The sequence below is a fragment of the Pseudophryne corroboree genome, chromosome 9 (assembly GCF_028390025.1).
Source record: "Pseudophryne corroboree isolate aPseCor3 chromosome 9, aPseCor3.hap2, whole genome shotgun sequence".
NCBI lineage: Eukaryota > Metazoa > Chordata > Amphibia > Anura > Myobatrachidae > Pseudophryne > Pseudophryne corroboree.
In genome coordinates, this window is record NC_086452.1 from 184,982,029 (window position 1) to 185,001,030 (window position 19,002).

Sequence of the window (19,002 nt, forward strand, 5' to 3'; positions counted from 1 at the left end):
ACACATATCAATCGTTGCTGTCATATGTGAAAGGGCGATTTATCCGAGCTGCAAAAAGGGATGCATATCGGCTTTTGTGCCAAGGGTGGCAATATTTCTAAAACAGTGCAATTTGTGAATGGTTCGTGTGTTGCTGTGGTGAAGGTGTATCGTGACTGGACAAATGGCAACATTGCAAATAACCGACGTGGAAACTGCGGCGCACCATGTGCCATTGATGTGAGAGGTGAACGTCAGCTACAAAGGTGCACGAGGACCAACCAACACGCTACAGTGGGGCAGCTTACCGTCAAAACAAACCAGGGGGCTACCAGACGTGTGTCTGAAATGATAGTTCACCCCATCTAGCTGCTGTCTGTGCTGCACACTGCAGTTACTCTGGCTATTAGTTGGTGGCCACAATAATATGATTCAACAGTTTATTTGTGCAGTTATCACTATCAATAGACTGATCATACTGTAGCAATTAATGTGCCTGTAGCGGCAGTTTATGGAGCCTGATTGTGCTTCGTATTTAAGACACATTCTGTTCCAGTTTCAGCTAGAAGTGACTAAAAAATAGGATCTCGGGAACCAGATACTATATGGGTTACAAATTGCCTTTTCATGACCACCCATTGTAATTATTAATTAAATTAACATTTCCTTACATTTAATGCTAACAAAATGTAGTGGAGGGCTCTACTTAAGACCAGTGTGTATTATGCCTATCTCTTTATTGTATATTTAGTGGATTGTGACCAAATGAACAAAACAAATATCAAGAATTACCTTTGTATTGAAATTTTTGTTTTCCTATCAATCTCCCTCCTGATTTCATCTGGTGGAGGTAATTTGCATAAACCTGTAAGACATAATACAATCTCACTCACATGAAGGCATGTAGCATATCTATAATAACTGCTGGGTATGCGGGACACATAGACCCAGGGGTCCACGGGGGCCCTGCACCATGCACACTGCATCCATCATACCAGCACTATCTTCGGAAAGGTTGCGGCTGCACAGGAGCAGTAAAGGCTGTGCAGCTTTCCAAATATATCACCGGATAGCGCCGCCGTGGACAGCTATGAAGAGGCCTGAAGTATGTGGGCCATTATCCCTTAAAATTACCATTTATGAAGGATTGTGCTGAAATTAGAAGGATTTTTCTGGAAAAGTATTTATCATGCATATTTGTGGCCAAAATTAATTTGTCTCTTATGTTCTTAGCAATAAATTACTTTAAATATACATTCAAGTGACCATTTTATGACATTGAAAAATTGCAGATTGGAGGTCCACATAGTAAGGCATGCCCACCATTAAAACTTTTTTTTATGAAGCATCAGTTTGTAACCTTTGAAAGAGGGGATATTTTCCTTCACACTATTGAGCTTATATAATATGTTATATATCAGGATTATTATATTAAATCATTTTTCAAATTAACAAGATTAGTGCACAGGTTCAACACAGTTATAGGCCTGTATACCCAATCCTCGCATCGTACCCTTGAAGACCCTGGTCACCCAGCGAGCTTGGATCTCTGAAGACGACATGATTGGACCAAGTGGCTGGAGGAGGCCAATGACACCCAGAGTGGGCTTTTCCAAGGTCAAAGGAAAGATGTTTCTGTATAAACTTATTTTATTATCTTCAACTTTAATTATAGATTCATCCAAGAAGGGGAAGGAGAATCGATATCCTGTAGCAAATATAACAGCATCAATGTTTTCCTCAGTAGTCCCATCATCAAACTTCACAGCCGTCTCAGTGAATTCTGCCACATCTGGTTTCACCACCACGTATCCACAGGTTATGCGACTCGGCAGTTCATCATTAAACAAAGGCTCTTTAAACTGGGAACTAGGAAATGATGGACAACATGTCAGACTTCAGCTTTTTAGATACATTAAACCCTCCACATTTAAAAAGATAAAAATTACCTCCATCATCATTTTTCTCTCAAAAGAGCTGTATACATTATTTATATATTATTTTTCTTTTACAGGTATGAGCATTCATTATTAACCTACAAGCACTTCTTTCTTAGAATTATATTCTACATGTTTTATCGAAGCATATATTTAAAATAATGCCAGAGTCAACTGTGCATGCGCAGGTCTCCAGGAACATGGCACCCGTGCCTTGATCCCAGGGGACACCTCCAGTGCGCATGCGCAAATCACTCGGATATGGCCACGGCGGCCATTTTATGAGTGATCTGTGCCCACACAGCAGGGCCTCCGTCGCGGGACTCCGGAGGGGTAAGTATATTCTATGGGTGCAGTGTGAGCAGTGTGGGCCACTCAGGACCCAGGGGCCCGTTTGCACTGCACCCACTATAGAAACGTCTATGCACCCAGGCCAGTAGACACGGCTACAATTTAAGAAGTGTGCCTAGTGTAAAGAGGTGTGAAAAAATTGTATACTATGTAAAAATTAAAATGTAAATTCCAAGTACATGTGGAACATTATTCGCAATTTGCTGCAAATTAAATACCAAAGTAGCTTAGTTTCGGGGGTAAAATAAATCTTTGCTAAATTAAGCCTAACCAAGTAGTGATTACCTGTCACGAGGCTGAAGTCCATAGTTGGCATGATCAAACCATGCATTCATTTTCTTTTCCGTCAGCCATAGGACAACAGATGATGGAAGTGTGTTCCTGATCCAGTTCTGAAACCGTGTATCAAAGCAGATATCCCAAGGATACCCATGTTCAAATACACGGCTCATGACCCACGATCCTCGACGAGTGCTGAGATATACCTACACAGAAGGAAATGTAGATGATAGATTTAACTTTTTAAGATGTAAAACTTATAGGATCCCAGATACTCTTAAACTGTCCTTATTGGGCTTTGTGAATTTATTTACAACATTACCTAAAAAGTAAACTTAAATTAGTGTAGAACAATGGGCTGAATTTGTGTAAGGAAATTATTTAGTAATCTGATTCATGCATGTGGTTTACATCTGGATGTAGTCAGGAGAGATACCTTTCATATTTGCCTAACATTCTGAAACTGTTCTAGAAACAGTGGTTAGGTACAGGTACTGTGGTTTTGACATTTATTGTGTTCCAGAATTAATACCTCAGAATCCTCATGTTGTCACACTATTACACAAGAATGGATAAACTGCCTAAAATAAGAAAAATGACCAAGAAACTGAAAAAAATTAACAGTTTTTGGTACATGTACATTGTACACCCCTCTAGGTCACAAGTTCTCAAATGTGGTCCTCAAGGCACCCCATCGGTCCAGGTTTTAAGTTTATCCATGCTTAGCAACAGGTGACTTAAGTAGCACCTCCATCAATTTGATTTAACCATCTGTGCTGAGCCATGGATATGCCTAAATCCTGGACCATTGGTGTGCCTTGAGGACCATGTTTGAGAACCTCTGCTCTAGGTGTTACTTCAGCATAAACGGTTTTCACATCTTTCACTGCCTGTCTGAACGGATGACTTCACGGATTTGAGCCAGAAGTGAGATATTTCAAAATATCCGTTTAAGTGAAATCGGTGGCAACAGAGAGAAACCGTGGCGTCCATGTAATTAATAATTATTGAAAGAAGCTAAACTTTATTTAAACTGTTAATACTATTAACAGTGTACTATTTTGTCTTGTATACAGTATTTAAATAAAGACATTTTGTAGGCACGCCAGCAGGATAGACTTAACCAGTAGCTTGTATTTATTGTAGTACACATGTCACAACTGAGGGCTGGTGTTGACCAGGAGTAGCCTCAGTTGTAGGGGCTGGTGTGTATGTAAGCCTGGCCGGCAGTATAGGACTTCTAGACATGCAGATAGATTTGTTCCACAAATGCCCGAAGGTGTGACCACGACAACAAGGATAAAATGAATGTATATTTACTCAGCACAGTTCAGATGGTACACGGCAGTAGCAGTAGTAGAATATGAGGAATGATTAAAAACAGTACACAGTTCACTGGATGCAGCAATAAAGAAAATGTCCTTAGGTGTGGTATCCACAGCAAGACTAGCTTGAGGGTTTAGGAGATTAGGAGATGGAAAGTCCTTTCACCAACACCTATATGCTGAAATAATGAGATGGAGATATGAACTGGTCAGCAGATGTTGTACAGAGGCTGAATGTACTGTAGAGTAGATTGTGCACGTAGACTGCCGGGTTTGCCGGTTGGAACCGGTGATGGAGAACTGTCGAAGAAGTGCAGATGAACCAGTGTTAACAGGAGGAGAGTTGAATGACAATGGTGACGCTAGGGATCGGTGATATTGAAGAATAGATGACTGATCATCGATGGTATCAAGGAAACCGATGGTGGAACATCGATAGTACTGTGAAGCTAAACACTGCTGGGAGCCATGCGCTGGAAGCCGGTGTTTTAGAGCACTGCCCGTAGCAGAGAGCAGTGAGGACACTGTGAAGTTAGGCGGCACCGCAAGGTGGTGATTGGTGCGGGTCTCTGATGGAATGAAGACACAGGAGCTGGAATACCTGGAACTTATAAACAATCACAGGGAGCAGAGACAGGTTACACTGGTAATGACAACCAAAGCACTGACAACTTCCTGGTTCAGGATCAGTCCCTTTATACCCTCAGCAGTGCAGGGATTGGATGAGCAATCAGACAGTGTTCAGCAATGCAGTGGATTGGTGGAAATAGCGTCATGTGATTAGGACCAACATGGCTGCGCCTATACTGGCACTTGGAGGGAAATCTGGTTTGTAGCACCACATGGGGTTTGCAGTAATGGCGGCAGCAGCTGCAGGAGCCAATGGACGCCAACCCACGCATCAGACACACGGGGTCGGCAGCAGAGACCACAGCGGGTGAGAAGCGTCACGCAGACCTGCCTGTGCACTTGAATTACAATGATGGCGGCAGAGACCGCAACTGACAGGAGACGCCATGCAGAGCCATCCAAGCACCAGAAGCGCAACAATGGCGACGGAGGCCGCGGCGGCTAGAAACACCATCCAGACAATAAGAGTTCTTTATAACAGCATCTGCAGACTGGCAGAGAGGAGACATGAAGTGAGGACATCAGCAGCATGACTGAGACCCGGCCCTGGAATGCTGAGCCAGCCTCAAGAGACACCTGAAAGGTAAATATTGGTGTCCTGTAACCCCGATCATGACAGCCCCCCCCCTTTAGGAGTGGCCCCAGGACATTTCTTTGGCTTTTGAGGAAATCTGGAGTGGAAATTCCGGACAATGTAGGAGCATGGACATCTGAAGCATTGGTCCAGGAACGTTCCTCAGGACCATAGCCCTTCCAATCAATCAAATACTAAAGTTGACCATATCGAAAATGTGAGTCCAGAATCTTAGCGACTTCATATTCAACTCCACATTGAGTCTGGACTTTGGGAGCCGAAGGAAGTGCTGAATGGAACTGATTCAAGATCAGCGGTTTCAGAAGGGAAACATGAAACGTCTTGGGAATTTTCAGGAGCGGAGGTAGCTGGAGTTTGTAAGCCACTGGGTTGATGACTTGTTCAATTCGAAAAGGTCTGATATATCGAGTAGCAAATTTCATGCTTGGAACTCTCAATCTCAAATTCTTTGTAGAAATCCAAACACGATCACCCACTTTGAGGGCAGGAATTGCCCTACGCTTCTTATCTGCAAACTTCTTGTATCTAAAAGATGCCTTGAGTAAAGCCACTCGGACATTTTTCCAGTTATTTGAAAACTGACGAAGAGTGATATCAGCTGCTGGCACTGAAGTTGCTGGAAGTGGTTGAAATTCTGGAACTTTAGGATGGAATCCATAGTTGGTGAAGAATGGCGTAGCAGAGGATGAAGAATGATATTGGTTGTTATGGCAGAACTCGGCCCAGGGAAGAAGTTGAACTCAGTCATCTTGGGAGGAAGATACATAAATTCGGAGGAAGGCCTCCAAGTCCTGATTCACCCTCTCAGTTTGACCATTGGTCTGGGGGTGATAAGCTGTGGAGAATTTTAATTTGACTTGGAGGGCCAAACACAAACTTCGCCAAAACTTGGCCACAAACTGTACTCCTCTGTCAGAAATTATCTCCTCGGGAAGACCATGTAGTCTGAAGATTTCCTGAATGAAAACTTGAGCTATCTTGGAAGCTGACGGAAGACCGGTGAGGGGAATGAAATGAGCCATCTTGGTGAACCGGTCAACTACCACCCAGATGGTATTAAACTTGTTGCACATAGGAAGGCTTGTAATAAAGTCCATTGCCCACGGACGATGAGGAACAGATAGCGGAACCAGTTGCCCAGTGGGTGACTGGCGAGACACTTTGTGTTGGGCACATTTTGGGCAGGAAGCAATAAACTCGGTAATGTCCTTTTTTAGAGTCAGCCACCAGTAAGACCTGGAGATGAATTCAAGAGTTTTCTGGATGCCCGCATGTCCAGAAAAATGGGAAGCATGTGCCCAATGCAAGAGCTTCTTCCTTGGAGCCGGCTTTACAAAACTTTTCCCTGTTGGGGCATAGAGTCCATCCTTACCGTGGAGAATGCTACTGGATTAATAACAGGATGCTTGTCAGTAGACTCAGACTCATTGTCTTGCTCCCAGGAGCGGGAAAGGGCATCAGCCTTGTGATTCTGTGACCCCGGACAGAACTGGAGCTTAAAGTCGAACCTAGAAAAAAAAGTGCCCATCTGGATTGGCGAAGGTTGAGACATTGTGTACCTTTCAAATACAGGAGATTCTTGTGGTCTGTTAGAATAGTAATGGTGTGAGAAGCTCCCTCTAGCAAGTATCTCCACTCTTCCAGAGCGAGTTTGATAGCCAGCAATTCCTGATCGCCAATGGCGTAATTGCGCTCAGCGGGGGAGAACTTCCGGGAGAAGAAGCCGCAAGGATGCAGATGACCATCTTTAGCTCTTTGAGACAAGACCGCGCCCACTCCCACGGAAGAGGCATCCACCTCAACAGTGAAAGGCGAGTTGGTATCTGGCTGTTTCAACACCTGAGCTGAAATAAACCTCTGCTTTAACAAATGGAAGGCTTTGACAGTTTCTTTGGACCACTTGGAAGGGTTAGCACCCTTTTTGGTAAAGGCCGTGATAGGCGCCACAATGGTGGAACAGTCTTGAATAAACTTTCTGTAATAATTGGCGAATCCTAGAAATCTCTGGACACCCTTGAGGGTTGTAGGTATCGGACAATCTTTGATAGCTTGTAGTTTCTTAGGGTCCATCTCTAGTCCGGAACCGGACACAATGTAGCCTAGAAACAAAATGGACTTGACTTCAAAGACGCATTTTTCCAACTTGCAATAAAGATGATTGGTACGAAGACGGGACAAAACTTCTTTCACCCAAAAACGATGTTCCTCCAGATCGTTAGCAAAAATGAGGATGTCATCGAGGTAAACCACAACATGACGATAGAGGATATCTCTGAAGATCTCATTCACGAAGTGTTGGAAAAACGGCTGGAGCATTACTGAGTCCGAAAGGCATGATGAGGTACTCGTAATGTCGGTCACGGGTGTTAAATGCGGTCTTCCACTCATCACCCTTCCGGATCCGAATGAGGTTGTAGGCCCCCCTCAAATCTAATTTCTTGAAGATAGTTGCTCCACTAATTAATCAAAGAGTTCGTAATCAGAGGCAGAGGATACCGGTTCTTTACAGTGATGTCGTTCAAACCTCTATAGTCAATGCACCCCCGCAGGCCACCGTCTTTCTTCTTAACGAAGAAGAAACCTGCTCCAGCTGGAGAAGAAGGTCGAATGCCAAGTTCTCTTTAATATATTCCTCCATAGAATGAGTCTCTGGTAAAGACAATGGATACATTTGGCCTTGAGGTGGAACCTTCCCTGGGATGAGGTTGATAGGACAATCCCACTCCCTATGAGGGGGAAGGATATCGGCTGAAGCTTTACTAAACACATCTGTGTAGTCTTGATACGGAGGAGGTGGAACGTCAGAAGACTTGGAGGATGATGAACATACAGGAAGCACTTTGGAAAGACAGGTCTTGGAACAGACCCCATGCCAGGATATGGGTCGTCCTCCAATCAATCAGAGGATTATGCAAACAAAGCCATGGGAGGGCCAGAACCACTGGATGAGTGGCCTTTGGTATCACCAAAAAAGAAATTAATTCTGAATGAAGAACTCCTATTTTACCACGAACAGGTAGAGACTTTGAGGAAATGACTGCATCAGAAATCTTACTGCCATCCACAGCAGTCAAAGATATGGAAGACGAAAGTCTCTCGGTGGGTAGGGACCACCACCTGACGTATTCCTCAGTCATAAAGTTCCCAGCCGCTCCAGAGTCTAACAAGGCAATAATGTTCCTAGTACGCTGATCCACTTGGAGCGATACTGGAAGATTACAATCACTTGGAGATGGAGAGGAGTGCATTGCTCCTAGCCGACCCTCTCCTTGGCGGGCTAGGACGCTTGGGAAAGGCATTAATAACATGAGATGGTGCTGCACAATAGAGACAGATGTTCAGAAAGACGTCTTCTTTGCTCAGCTGGAGATAGACGAGAGTAACCTATCTGCATAGGTTCATCTTTGGGTGGAGATGGTTGACAAGGAGGAGAAACCGTAGCAGACTTAGGAAATGACGACCTCCCTCGCTCGATTGCCCTTTCTCAAAACCGTAGATCAACTTTGGTGCACAGAGATATGAGCTTGTTTAATTTTGGAGGCAAGTCTCTGGTAGCCAATTCGTCCTTGATACATTCTGATAGGCCATGCCAAAATGCTGCATACAAAGCATCGTCGTTCCATGACAATTCTGATGCTAAAATCTGGAACTGTATTAGATACTGTCCAACAGTTCGTGTCACTTGGCGTAAACGGAGAATCTCAGAAGAGGCTGAAGTTACACGACCTGGCTCGTCGAAGATACGCCTGAATGTTGCCACAAAGTCTCTATAAGAAGACAGCATGGTATCAGATTTCTCCCATAAGGGTGATGCCCAGTCAAGGGCGGAGCCACTGAGAAGGAAGATAATGTAGGCAACCTTAGTGCAATCAGTTGGGAAACTGCCAGGCTGTAGCTCGAAATGAATTTCGCACTGGTTGAGGAATCCCCTGCAGGCTTTTGGAGACCCATCAAATTTCGCTGGAGTCGGTAAATGAAGACATGGAACAGAAATGGGAATGGTGGGTGGGGTTACCACTGTAGGTACTGCGGTCGGCACACCGGACGCCCCTTAACCACGGAGGGTTGCTTGGATCCTATCCAGCCGAGAAGAAAGATCTTGGAGACAGCGGATGACATGGCCTTGTGTAGCCTCCTGATGTTCGAGTCGGGCTGCCAGTTCTTGCATCGGCCTGGTCGCTTGGTCTTGGTCTCCAGCCGGATTCATTAGGTCAGTGCTTACTGTCACAACTGAGGGCTGGTGTTGACCAGGAGTGGCCTCAGTTGTAGGGGCTAGTGTGTATGTAAACCTGGGCGGCAGTATAGGACCTCTAGACATGCAGATAGATTTGTTCCACCAATGCCTGAAGGTGTGACCACAACAACAAGGATAATATTAATGTATATTTATTAAGCACAGTTCAGATGGTACATGGCAGTAGCAGTAGTAGAATATGAGGAATGATTAAAAACAGTACACAGTTCACTGGATGCAGTAATAAAGGAAATGTCCTTAGGTGTGGTATCCACAGCAAGACTAGCTTGAGGGTTTAGTAGATTAGGAGATGGAAAGTCCTTTCAACAACACCTATATGCTGAAATAATGAGATGGAGATATGAACTGGTCAGTAGATGTTGTACAGAGGCTGAATGTACTGTAGAGTAGATAGTGCACGTAGACTGCCGGGTTTGCCAGTTGGAACCGGTGATGGAGAACTGTTAAAGAAGTGTAGATGAACCAGTGTTAACAGGAGGAGAGTTGAATGACACTGGTGACGCTAGGGATCGGTGATATTAAAGAATAGATGACTGATCATCGATGGTATCAAGGAAACCGATGGCGGAACATCGATAGTACTGTGAAGCTGAACACCGCTGGGAGACAGGCGCTGGAAGCCGGTGTTTTAGAGCACTGCCCGTAGCAGAGAGCAGTGAGGACACTGTGAAGTCAGGCGGCACCGCAAGGTGGTGATTAGTGCGGATCTCTTATGGAATGAAGACACAGGAGCTGGAATACCTGGAACTTATAAACAATCACAGGGAGCAGAGACAGGTTACACTGGTAATGACAACCAAAGCATTGACAACTTCCTGGTTCAGGATCAGTCCCTTTATACCCTCAGCAGTGCAGTGGATTGGATAAGCAATCAGGCAGTGTTCAGCAATGCAGTGGATTGGTGGAAATAGCGTCATGTGATTAGGACCAACATGGCTGCGCCCATACTGGCACTTGGAGGGAAATCTGGTTTGTAGCACCACATGGAGATTGCAGTAATGGCGGCAGCGGCCGCAGGAGCCAATGGACGCCAACCCACACATCAGACACACGGGGCCGGCGGCAGAGACCACAGCGGGTGAGAAGCGTCACGCAGACCTGCCTGTGCACTTGAATTACAATGATGGCGGCAGAGACGCAACTGGCAGGAGACCCCATGCAGAGCCATCCAAGCACCAGAAGCGCAGCAATGGCGGCGGAGGCCGCGGCGGCTAGAAACACCATCCAGACAATAAGAGTTCTTTATGACAGCATCTGCAGACTGGCAGAGAGGAGACATGAAGTGAGGACATCAGCAGCATGACTGAGACCCGGCCCTGGAACTCTGAGCCAGCCTCAGGAGACACCTGAAAGGTAAATATTGGTGTCCTGCAACCCAGATCGTGACAACACAATTTCAATACAATCATCCTCACAGTTATGTACACAAGCAACTGATGTGGAGAAGAGCATACAGTGGACCAGTTGGTCATGTATGTAGGCATCATAATGCAGGATTATGCATGCAGGGTCACCACGGAACTCAGTACTATACAGCCATGTAGCACTGTGGCGCACAAACACAGAGGAAAGGTTGTGCTACGTATGCTCAAAATACAGAATGGAAGCCATCTTGGTAAAGTATCAGCTATTTCACTTATGGAGCATCATGGAGGGAAGTGCAGTAGCTCACTCAATATACCAACATAAACAAGATTAGTGTAAGTAAAAAAAAAAAAAAAACTGCCAGCCAGTGCCAATTATAAAGTGAAACAGAATATGCTGCACTATAAGTAAATGTTAATAATAAAGATGTAAAAACAAATAAAATACATGGTAGGAAAGAACAGATGAAAGCAACAATGTTTTATCTACTTTCAATTTTTTTTAAATAAAACTGCTTATATACGAAAGGGGTATACCTACTCTTTCATAGATAAAACATAGACCCTAATATACAGAAAGTGTATACCTACTGTTTCATAGACAAAACATAGACACTAATATAAGGCATAGTTGCCTACCCTCCCCGCAAAATTAGATAACCCTCCCGGATTCCTCACCTCCCGTTGGGAATTTGGACTGCGCAAGTCCTGAAGTGATGGGGGCTTAGCTTGCACGAGAAGACATTGGGATACTTGACTGCAGCCGCGGCTCACTCAATGCCGAGACTGAAGACTGCCATCTGTCTTTCTGCTTTCCAGGCCGCTAGCCCGCCACAATTACGGAGAGGGGGAGAAGCACAGGAGCCGGAAGTGGACTGCATCTTCCTGCACATAAGGTTTGGCCTCATCACAGTCACACTGCCGGAGACACTACTGACACCCACAGGCAGCCTGCACTGCTGCAACAGCAGTGAGACGCCAGCCCACACGCAGCAAGCTGACAGAAGTGTAACTTTCATCAGCGCTCCCAGGACTTGCATTCCACAGTTCACTGTAGAGCTCCCGTTATTGCTGGTCCCCACCACCTCTCCTCCTCCTTCTCATCCTTCCACTTTCACTCAGGGACTTGTCCCAAACTGCTCATCCTCCCTCATCCTGACCCTTTAGTCCTGTTTATGGTCTCATGTTTATTGGTTGCACACCCTGGCCTGGTGTCATTTAGATTTATTGCAGCTACAGTTCTACAGTATCTTGCCCTGCTGGAGAAAGAATTTATGTAAAACACAACAAAGGCAGACACTTAACCCCCTGCTACACATGGCCATGGACAAAGCTGACTTCCAAGGGTTCATATATATATTATAGGTGAAAAAGTATTGATCTGTAATAAGTTTCGGCATTTGAATGTAAACTCCTCTATATATCCTGGCAAATGCACCATAGAGAGGTCTGTTCAATAGAGACATAATGCAGTTGCGGGTTAGGGCTGAAATACTTTAGGGCGGGATGCTAGCAGTCAGAATACCGACAGTGGCATCTCACTGTTTAGAATACCAACGGGTCGGGAAGCAAGCTACCCCTCACCACCTTACCTTAACCCTCCCTTATCAAAGCCTAACCCTCCCTTACCGCCGCCTAACTCGGATTCCTCCCGGTGGTGCCTATGCCTCCCCCTCCCCTCCATGTAGCCTAACCCTAACCTCACCTTCCCGCAGCCTAACCCTAACCCTCTCTCCGCAGCCTAAACCTAAGATAGAGTTCCAGACTGCAACCCAAAATGTAAGCCCTCCTGTGACTGCGTCTGTCACCACCACTGTAACATACTACAGCACCAGTACCCCCTACTTTGTCTTCTGTCATGGTACAGAGTACAGCCCAATAGAAAGAGTTCTGAGTGCATAGTTGTCTACCCTCCAGCATCCCGCAGGAGTCTTCTGCTGCCCGGATATTAAATCCAATCCTCTAATTTGGGGTTTGATCTCCAGCCATGACACCAGCTGCAAACCCTAACCCTGAGCCCACTGGTTCCCCCACCCACCTCCTGACTAGAAAGCAGTTGTCATGAGCCAGAAAGGAAGGACTACTCCTTCTAGATCAGGGCTGCATTGGTACCTGCTTTACAAACCTTAAACACTTGGACTACCCGCCAACTGGTGAACACTGGTGTAACTGAGTGGATCCCTCCCACTTGGTGAGTGAAGCTCGTGGGACCTTCATCCTACAACTGTGAGGCACGTGTATCAGCTGCTCACCGGCTCCATACCTGGGGTGGCTTTGCCGAGTGCAGCGGAACCAATCAGTGCCCTCCCCCTGCTGTGTGCATGCAAACCGAGACTGCTTCCTTCACCCACCCCCAGCCTGTACTTGTGTCTGTGGGAATCATTCTCCTGGGCCAGTCCTAGCTGCGGAAAGCTATGCTGCTAACCTGCCGTGGATTGATCCTGAGATTTACGTTGTACTTCCTGCTGCTGAGCTGAGCAGTTGTTTCCTGGCATGTGTGATACCCCACATTGCCATTTTGAAATGGGGTTGTCAGTGTCATTTTAAAGTTGATTTAAAGATGATCAGTTGGTGGATTGACAGTTGAAGCAGTTGTGATGGGAGACCGCAGCGCAGCAGAGGGATGAAGCAGGCACCTTAGCTGGGAGCAGAGGCTGAGTTGGACATTTCTCTCCAAAACAGGGTAGAGTCGGAGGCAGATCCAGGGCATGGCTGTTGCTGAGAGGCGGACCTGTGTGCACCTGCTAGGTTAGAAGCCAGATCCCCCTCAGCTGTGACAGGAGGAGAGAGCCGCAGGTAGTGAAAAGGCTTCTGGCTGAGTGGACAAATGGAGAGTCATATTTACTACAGATTTGTGAGGTAATTTTGTGGGCAGTAATCACCCATACTATACAGCTGCTATACACAGAAGGACAGGCACTTACCCAGCCAGCACATATGTAATATAAGTTGAAGGAAGAGGACTTCATCTGTTGTAACCTTAAGCAGTTATCAGCTAGGCCAGATAAAGCCTTTTGCCCAGTAGACAGAAGCCACAGTTAAATTGTGACTGAAAGGATGGCTGCAGCCTAAGTGCTACCATTAAAGTGGAGTCCGCTATTATAAAGAGGATAAGTGTAATATTTTATAACAAGCCTTTGAGGAGGAAAGTCTCTTACTATAACCAAATAATAGACAGTACCTATGTTATGGAAGCCAGTGTGAGCAGCCTTATCCACCTAACCACAGACTTTGCGGAGTAAACTCATATATTTGGACACTCCTAGACTAATTTGCTCAGTGCCTGAACAAAGCAACATCAAGCAAGTAGCCTCAGTTGAAATTCATAACTTATGACATACATGTCAGCCAACTACCCAGCTGGAGCTGGCAGCTACAGTACTAATAACTACACGTGATGTATATTGTCAATGTTGCAACATAGTTAAAAATCTGGTAACATTCGAGATTTGGGAGTTTATACTGCAGTACAATATTTAGTGTTTATTAAAAGCCGGGATTCATATTATTTAAGAGTATATTCTTAATTGTAAGCTTAGGACTGCTAATATAGAAGAATTTGTGCTTCTTAAAACCTCAGAGGTGGTTTTACATAGCTATACCTGAATACATGCATTTGTGAAGTTGTTAATGTTTACATTTGTTTAACTATTCCACGATCTAACGTCAGAGCCGCATGCTACCTTTGTCTCCAACAGTGGCCTGTTAAATAAAAGATATTTATTTAGTACCTGTGTGATTAATGGGTCCGGGGTCGGGTACCTTTACCTCTCTGCCACGGAAGAATGAGGAAATACACCTGTTATTATTGATTTAGCCTACCCAAACCATCTTATGCAAAAGCACACAAAATTAGTTACTTTGAATCCAGACCTTAAAACGGCCCTGACCTTACCATTTCTAGGCTCTGTGTTCACTAAGGAGAATGGAGAATCCTACAGTAGGTCATGTTTATTTTCCTCTGGATTTCCCCTTCACTGTATCCTCCTTCCATTACACTGGATCCTCTTGATCTTGCTACTAACTCCTATAGGTTTCCTGTATTGCTGCCTTATACCATACTTCATGACCCTCTCCAGGAGGAACAGAATGCTCTGCTCCTGGACATCCCTCTTACTGTATGATGGCAATCACCTGTGCTGAAACACCTTTCTTATCCATTCAACTGTTCAAAACAGGTGCCGGCAATCATACATAAAGAGGGAAGTACAGAAGCAGGGAATTTTGCCGGGAGATATGTTTATGCTGCTAATCATCCCCTGCTCCCTGATTTTAGAGTCAACCATTGTCACAAATACATGGTAAGGAGATGGACCCCTGCGCTTGTTTTTCATGTGTTCTGAAAGTATTTCTATATCCAGAGTACTGTATGTTCATAAATGAATGTGCTGTTAGGGTTTATTGAGGATGTGTAAACCCTAACCCTGAGCCCACTGGTTCCCCCACCCACCTCCTGACCAGAAAGCAGTTGACATGAGCCGGAAAGGAAGGACCACTCTCGTTCTAGATCAGGGCTGCATTGGTACCTGCTTTACAAACCTTAAACACTTGGACTACCCGCCAACTGGTGAACACTGGTGTTACTGAGTGGATCCCTCCCACTAGGTGAGTGAAGCTCGTGGGACCTTCATCCTACAACTGTGAGGCACGTGTATCAGCTGCTCACCGGCTCCATACCTGGGGTGGCTTTGCTGAGTGCAGCGGAACCAGTCAGTGCCCTCCCCCTGCTGTGTGCATGCAAACCGAGACTGCTTCCTTTACCCGCCCCCAGCTTGTACTTGTGTCTGTGGGAGTCATTCTCCTGGGCCAGTCCTAGCTGCGGAAAGCTATGCTGCTAACCTGCCGCTGATTGATCCTGAGATTTACGTTGTACTTCCTGCTGCTGAGCTGAGCAGTTGTTTCCTGGCATGTGTGATACCCCACATTGACATTTTGAAATGGGGTTGTCAGTGTCATTTTAAAGTTGATTTAAATATGATCAGTTGGTGGATTGACAGTTGAAGCAGTTGTGATAGGAGACCGCAGCGCAGCAGAGGGATGAAGCAGGCACCTTAGCTGTGAGCAGAGGCTGAGTTGGACATTTCTCTCCAGAGCAGGCAATCATACATAAAGAGGGAAGTACAGAAGCAGGGCATTTTGTCGGGAGATATGTTTATGCTGCTAATCATCCCCTGCTCCCTGATTTTAGAGTCAACCATTGTCACAAATACATGGTAAGGAGATGGACCCCTGTGCTTGTTTTTCATGTGTTCTGAAAGTATTTCTACAGTATATCCAGAGTACTGTATATTCATAAATGAATGTGCTGTTAGGGTTTATTGAGGATGTGTATGTTTTTTTAGGTGTCTAAGTGGTGTGACAGATCAGTTGGCAGCAGTGATCTTACTGTGTAAGACAGCAAATATCAATCTTTAAACAAAAATGGTAATACAATATAACAATTTAACAGTGGAATGCAGCAATGTTGCAAAAAATGGCGGATGCTAGCTTTTTTGCAACATTGCTGCACGGCACTGTTAAATTGTTTCTTACAAAACACATAAGAGTCAAGCACACAGGTCCATCTCTTTACCTGTACAGTATATTGAGGATCCAGAAGATGAATTTATCCCAGATTCCAGCAGCTCCTTAGAACAACTACAGAGTTACTGATTGTCACAAATTGGTTTGATTCAGACTCAGACGCAATGCCAATGATTTTGTATATTAGCAACTGTTTGCGACTGCACATGCCACCCATACACAAACCTTTGACAGTATGCTACCCATGACAACCAATCAGTATTGAGGTAACATTTATAAAGTGCATTTTATAAAATTATACATAGCAGCTGATTGGTTGCCATGGGGAACTTCTCCACTGGATCACTTCTCCAGACTTTTCACTGCTTCATGATCAGACCCCTTAGTACTTTCATTTTCTCCTACCACATACCTCTGAGTGGCAATAGGTGGAGCTAGACACACTGCTTGAGTAGAGAATGAAACCCCCCTCAATGGCGCTCGACGCACTCCGCGTACCGCATTCAACTGCAAACTAGAACCTCCCTGAAACTGGTTTTCAAAAGTATGATATAAGGAATGGGTATACCTACTGTTTTATAGACAAAACATAGAAGCTAATATACGGAAGGGGTATATCCACACTTTAATATGATTAAACACTTTTTTAAACTATTTTGTTTTTTTCACTCATACCTGAGCTGCAGTACGACTAAGCTCTACAGCAATATCTGTTCCTGAGTTTCCCATTCCAACAACAACAACTCGTTTCCCTTTAAAGCTTTCAGAAGATTTATATTCCCGACTATGAAAGTAACACCCTTTAAACGTTTTTATGCCTGCAAGGAAATAAAATGGAAATTGTAAAAATGAAACATAGTTCTTTTAATCAATTAAAAACAGGACTCATTAACATAGTGTTTCCACCCATTCATTATTTAGCTTCAATAATCCAGCCAAGTTTAAAGCAGTTGCAGAAAAACAGGAAGAACATTATCTCATTTTGGTAATTTATCACTTTGACATGAGTGTATAATGTTCATTGGCGTGTGCAGCACATATCATTAGGGAAATCTAGAGAGAGATACTGTGCACTCAGGAGTGTGTCTTTTCATGTGATCAATCCCCTTCTTATTATCATGTCCACCCAATGCACCCCATATCATACCTCCCAACCTTCCCAAGTTTAGCTGGACAGTCCCACTTTTTGGAGAGGCTGGGGACAACCCAGCAGAGGCTGCAGTGCTGTGCTCGCCCCCAGTGTGACTAGAAATGGCCATAACAAGTGGTTATGACCTTAAAATGTCACACACCAGGGGGTGTGGTCCAGCACTTTGATTAGAGACTATTCATTGGCCCTTTAAATTTTAGCGTGCTGAGAGGTCCCACCATACTGACTGGAAATTACCAGACTTATCCACCAAACAGAATTCTTGGAGCCATATGCTTCATGATGACTTGGTGCCATAAAGTCCAGGTAAATTACAATAAGTCAGATAAATTAAAAATTGTTTAATAGGATGCATGTTAGTAGCAATGGCAGAAATAGACTTTTGTGCCTGGAGTGTAAGGGAACCCAGTATTGCTACCCTTGCATAGCCCAGGCTCTTAGAGCCATCTGAATGTATAGGCACACTGGGAATCTACCAAGGGTCCCACAATTCTAGTGGCCTCTGAGCAGGGGTGAGTGATGGTCACTAAATCATAGTGGCAAGGCAGTATTCTCTACCTGCCTCCCAGACTGAAGCCAGACAGTGAATGGCTGTCAGCATGCTGATTGGTGGATAGCCAGAGCTATCTACCAGAGTGCTGACAGGGGATCATGGACAGTCAGGAGGCAGAAGGTGACCATTGCTGGAATCCCGACACTACTCAGGAGATCAGTGTTGGAACACCGACAGCCACTATCCAGAGGGTAAGTATCGGGGTTTGCCTCAGGGTTAGGGACCGGGGGGGGGTTGAGTTAGGCACTGGGAGTGGGTTAGCCCTAGCCACCACCACCTGAAGTTTAGCCTTGGCTGCCACCCCCAGAGGGTTAGCCCTAGCCCCTACCATCTGACGGATAAGGTTAGGGGAGGGGTAGGGGAGGGTAAAAATACCCCCTCCGATGTCAGGATCTTCAGTGTCAGGATGCCGCAGTCTGTCTTGTGATCACCTGCATCTCAACCGCCGGGATACCATACCAAACCCGCTGACAGCCATAGACTTTACAGAAGCATGTGGCAGAACAGTGCTGGACCATTGCAGTGGGCATGTTAAATAAAAAAATTCATTGGTTCCCGGGAAATGGGTGTGAAGGGGCCTGAGTGCATTGTTTTGTCCTGTGCCTACAATGCTGTTAAGATGGCCCCACATGGTCTGATATCTATATAGAAGTTCAAAATATGAGAGCTGGCATGTTCAGAGGAGCAGGAGGGTAGATCAGCATAACTAAGTTCTATTTCAAATTTTGTTATGGTGCCCCGCAATGCTGTATTCTGCCCCAGTTTAGCAGTAAACATGAAGGTCATTGTTATTGAACAGTTCATACGGGATGCAGTTAATATCCCAGCAGTCAGGATCCCAGTGGTCAGAATACAGACGCTGGGATCCTGACCGCCGAGAATGCCGACAGCTGCTCCAGGGCTATTCCCACTTGTGGGTGTCCACGACACCCATATAGTGAAAATATAACCTGTGGCGAGAGCAGGGAGCCACCAAGCCTGCAAGGTGTTTTCTAGCGCCTACGCCCCGCTGCCAGCATTCTGACAGCCAAGATCCCGATGTCGGTATACTTAAGTTCGGT

The 19,002-nt window shown here is 45.2% G+C and overlaps 1 protein-coding gene across 9 annotated transcripts in view; it reads right to left on the reverse strand.

Annotated features, from left to right (window-relative positions):
- LOC134957824 (dimethylaniline monooxygenase [N-oxide-forming] 2-like) overlaps positions 1–19,002 on the reverse strand; it is a 118,519-nt gene that overhangs the window by 11,760 nt on the left and 87,757 nt on the right. For all 9 annotated transcript variants that reach the window (XM_063940020.1, XM_063940017.1, XM_063940018.1 and 6 more), the window contains 4 exons: positions 16,914–17,056; positions 2,553–2,752; positions 1,493–1,848; positions 772–844 (listed from right to left, as the gene is read on the reverse strand). In XM_063940020.1, coding sequence (XP_063796090.1) covers positions 772–844; positions 1,493–1,848; positions 2,553–2,752; positions 16,914–17,056 — 772 coding nt within the window. The remainder of the gene's footprint in view (positions 1–771; positions 845–1,492; positions 1,849–2,552; positions 2,753–16,913; positions 17,057–19,002) is intronic.